The sequence below is a fragment of the Oxyura jamaicensis genome, unplaced genomic scaffold, assembly GCF_011077185.1.
Source record: "Oxyura jamaicensis isolate SHBP4307 breed ruddy duck unplaced genomic scaffold, BPBGC_Ojam_1.0 oxyUn_random_OJ59518, whole genome shotgun sequence".
Lineage (NCBI taxonomy): Eukaryota > Metazoa > Chordata > Aves > Anseriformes > Anatidae > Oxyura > Oxyura jamaicensis.
This window is the reverse complement of record NW_023306617.1, coordinates 2639-7258: the sequence shown is the minus strand read 5'-3', so window position 1 is coordinate 7258 and position 4620 is coordinate 2639. Positions and strand designations below refer to the sequence as shown.

The window sequence follows — 4620 nt, the reverse complement described above, 5'->3', positions numbered from 1 at the left end:
GGGCACCACTTGGTGTCCTTCACTCTACTCACAGTGTTTTGTCTTAGCTCATGGATGAACTGCGTTAGATCTGCTTGAGTCTTCTGAGGTCCAATGCAGTGTCTACTGCCTGCTGCACCTACAGCACAATAACTAGTATTTTCCCTTACTGTGTGTATTGATCTGATGGATCTGTTCATATTAATGCCTTTTAATTTCCCTAGTTGGAAGGGGACATATTCCCAGACTGGGGTAGGTTGCTGGGCTCTGCCACAGCCACTCAAAGTCACCTGCACTTGAGTCTTTCAGCCTGAGTTTATTACACATGACTCAGAACAAGTTTCTCAGGGTCCCAACAGTCATTTGAAGTGTGGGTGTTGTGGTTTACCTGTCTGGCTGCTAGGCACCACAGAGCCCTTTACTCACCCTCCCCCCTACCTCTTTGGGATGTGGGAAGGAAGCAGAAAGAAATGAAAGCCTGGGGGTTGAGATAAAGACAGTTTATTAGGACAGAAAATGGGCCTATTCTAACAGATCCAAACCCTTCTTGTGCTGGGAGCTGCAGACCTGGAGACAATACTCCACGCTGGGCCTCACCTGGGCAGAGCAGAGGGGGACAATCACCTCCGTCAACCTGCTGGCTACTACTCCGTTGATGCAGGCCAGGATGCCGTTTGCCTTCTGGCCTGCAAGTGCTCACTGCTGGCTCATGTCAGGCCTTGCATACACCCAAACCCCCAAGTCTCTCTCTGCATGCCTGCTCTCAGTGAGTTCTTCTCCAAGTCTGTACTCACATCAGGATTTCCCTGGCCCAGGCACAGCACCTTGTTCTTGGACTTGTTGAACCTCATTAGGTTCACATGGGACCGCTTCTCAAGCCTGTCCAGGTCCCTTTGGATGGCATCTCTTCCTGCTATTGTATCAACCACACCACTCAGCTTAGTGTCATCTGCAAACTTGCTGAGGGTGCACTCAATCCCACTGTCTATGTTATTGATAAAGGTATTAAACAGTACCGCTCCCAGGACAGACCCCTGAGGGATAGCACTCATCACCAGCCTCCACTTGGACATAGAGCCGTTGACCACTTCTCTCGCGGTGCGACCTTCAAGCTGACACCTTATCCACTGAATGGTCCAGCCATCAAATCTGTACCTCTCCAATTTGGAGATTAGGATGTCATGTGGAACTGTTTTAACAGCCTTAAAGAGGTCCAGGTAGATGACATCGCTCAAGCTTCCCTTGTCAACTGATACTGTCACTCCACCGTAGAAGGCCACCAGATTGGTCAAGTACAGTTTGCTCTTGGTGAAGCCATGCTGGCTGTCCCAGATCACCTCCTTGTCCTGCATGTGCCTTAACATTGCCTCCAAGAGGACCCATTCCATGATCTTGCCAGGCACAGAGGTGAGGCTCACCATTCTGTAGTTTCCCCAATCTTCCTTTCTAGCCTAATAAAGAGTGATGTTTCCCTTTTTCCTTTTTCTAGTCACCAGGCACCTTGCCTGACTGCCAGGACTTTTCAACTGTGATGGAGAGTGGCTTGGCAACTACGTCAGCCAATTCCCTCAGGACCCTCAGATGCATGTCATTAGGCTCCACAGACCTGTACTTGTTTAGTTGCATCAGGTGGTCTCAAACCTGCTCTTCACTTAGTGTGTGCGACTTTGCTCCCCCAGCCTCCATCTACAGGTTCAGGGAAACAAAAGACTTTGAAAGCCTGAATGGCAGCGAAGACTGAGGCAACGAAGCTGCTGAGTACCTCAGCTTTCTCCATGGCTGTCGTTACCAGTTCACCCTTCTGATCCATCAGAGGGGATACTCTCTCCTTGGCCTTTCTTTCCTGAACAAAGAACCCCTTCTTGTTATTCTTTGCATCCCTCACGAAGCTCAGTCCCATCCGTGCCTTGGCTTTCCTGATCCCATCCCTGCACATCTGGACTACATCCCTGTACTCTTCCCAGGCCACATGTCCCTGCTTCCACTGCCTGTGCATTTCCTTCTTACAGCTCAGTTTGAGCAGCAGGTCCTTGCTCAGCCATCTCAGTTTCCTGCTTGGCTTCTCACACAGGGGGATGGAGAGTCCTTGTGTTTTAAGGAAAACATCCTTAAAGAGTGTCCAGCTCTGCTCAGCTCCTTTGTCCCTAAGGACGGTGCGGTGTTCCAGGGGAGTCATCCACTAGGTCTTTAAAGAGCTTGAAGTTCACTCTTTGGACATTCAGGGTCCTTACTTGCCCTTTGCCAGGCTGTATTCCTAGAGATCACAAGCTCAGCCAGGGCATGGTCACTGCAGTAGAGCCTGCCTCCAATCTTGACCTCTTTAATGAGCTCTTCCATGTTGGTGAGCACTAGGTCAAGTAATGCTTCTCCTCCAGTTGGATTGTCTAACACCTGGACCAGAAAGTTACCCTCAGTGCACCGTAGGAGTCTCCTGCATTGCTTACAGCCTGCTGTATAGGTTTTGCAGGAGACATTCAGGTGGTCAAAGTTCCCCATTAACACGAGAGTGTGTGAGCATGATGCTCCTTATAGCTGAAGCAAAGCCTCATCAACAGGCTCCCCTTGATCAGGCAGCCCTGAGTAGACGCCAACCACCAGGTGTTCTTTATTGGGCCAGTCCTTAATTTTTACCCACAAGCTCTCAACCTGTCTGTGGCTGTTTCTCAGAGGCCTCTCTTTGCAATCAATCCATTCCCTAACACTGAGAGCAACACCCCACCCCTCTTTCCCTGGCTATCTCTTCTGAACAGTTTGTAGCCCTCTATTCCAGTGTTACAGTTAGTTGGTCCATCCCACTTCATATGAAGTGAGAGAAATCCAAAAGTGTGTAGGAACAGAAAAAACATACCTAACTAGAAAAATGGAAACAAACAAAACACAGGTCTGACATAGGATATGCTGGGAGTCATTTATGGAAAGAGGCAAGAATTTTATAATTATTGAAAAAACTCCAGGAAATCACTTTCTTCACAGAATTCATGAGTTCCTCGTTCCTCATGCTGTAGACGAGGGGGTTCAGTACGGGAGGCACCACCGAATACAGAACTGCTACCACCAGGTCCAGGGATGGGAAGGAGATGGAGGGGGGCTTCAGGTAAGAAAAAGCTCCAGTGCTAACAAACAGGCAGACCACAGCCAGGTGAGGGAGGCACGTGGAAAAGGCTTTGTGCCGGCCCTGCTCAGAGGGCATCCTCAGCACAACCCTGATGATCTGTACATAGGAGAGCATAATGAAAACTAAACATCCAAAAGCAAAGCACGCACTAACTATGACAAGCCCAACTTCCCTGAGGTAGGAGTGTGAGCAGGAGAGCTTGAGGATCTGGGGGATTTCACAGAAGAACTGGTCCACAGCATTGCCTCTGCAGAATAGCAATGTAAATGTGTTAGCAGTTTGCAGCAGAGCATTGAGAACCCCACTGCCCCACGCAGCTGCTGCCATCTTGGCACAAGCTCCGCTGTCCAGGACGGTCCCGTAGTGCAGGGGTTTGCAGATGGCAACGTAGCGATCATAGGACATGACAGTGAGAAGAGAATATTCTGCTGAAAACAAGAAGACAAACAAAAAGTCCTGGGCAACACATCCTGCATAGGAAATGGCCCTGGTGTTCCAGAGGGAATTGGTCATGGCTTTGGGAAGAGTGGTGGAGATGGAGCCTAGGTCAAGGAGGGCAAGATTGAGCAGGAAGAAGTACATGGGGGTGTGGAGGCGGTGGTCGCAGGCTATGGCTGTGACAATGAGGCCGTTGCCCAGGAGGGCAGCCAGGTAGATGCCCAGGAAGAGCGCAAAGTGCAGGAGCTGCAGCTCCCGTGTGTCTGTGAATAGCAGGAGGAGGAACTCAGTGATGGAGCTGCTGTTGGGCATTTGATGCCCCTGGGAATGGGGACCTGTTGAAGAACGAAAATGAAGTGACAATTTAGGACAGACTTCTTTGAGTGAACCCTACTCAGTTTCTTGCAGAAACCTGTGAGACTTAGTGATACACTGTCTGCATTCCTTGTGCATTCCAGATGCACATTCATTAAAAGAGTTTGTTGTGGTTTAACCCTGCTGGCAGCTAAGCACCACACAGCCATTTGCTCACCTTCCCCTCTTCCTCTCTTGGTTGGGGGGAGAGAATTAGAAAGAAGTGAACGCCTGTGGGTTGAAATAGAGACAGTTTATTAGGACAGAAAAAAGGAAGATAATAACAATAATGTCAATAGTACTACAATTTAAAATGTTTACTAAACAAGTGATGCACAATGCAATTGCTCACGACCCACTGACCAATGCCCAGCCTATCCTAAGCAGCCAGCTGCATCCTGGGCTGCATCAACAGAGGAGTGGCCAGCAGGTCGAGGGAGGGGATTGTCCCCCTCTGCTCTGCCCAGGTGAGGCCCAACTTGGAGTACTGTCTCCAGGTCTGCAGCTCCCAGCACAAGGAGAATGTGGAGCTGTTAGAGCGGGTCTAGAGGAGGGCCACAAAGATGGTCAAGGGGCTAGAGCACCTCTCCTATGAAGAAAGGCTGAGAGAGCTGGGGTTGTTCAGCCTAAAGAAGAGAAGGCTACGTGCTGACCTCATTGCAACCTTTCAGTACTTGAAGGGGACATAAAAAAGATGGAGAAGGACTCTTTACTTGTGTAGATAACAATAGGGC

At 49.5% G+C, this 4620-nt stretch overlaps 1 protein-coding gene across 1 annotated transcript; it reads right to left on the bottom strand.

Moving 5' to 3' along the window:
- Positions 1–501: 501 nt before the first annotated feature.
- On the bottom strand, positions 502–3844 carry LOC118158875 (olfactory receptor 14A16-like). The gene is made up of 3 exons (XM_035313557.1): positions 2942–3844; positions 2211–2370; positions 502–665 (listed from the first exon to the last, which is right to left on the bottom strand). Exons 1-3 carry the CDS (start codon positions 3842–3844, stop codon positions 502–504), a joined length of 1227 nt encoding a protein of 408 aa, XP_035169448.1.
- Positions 3845–4620: the final 776 nt, after the last annotated feature.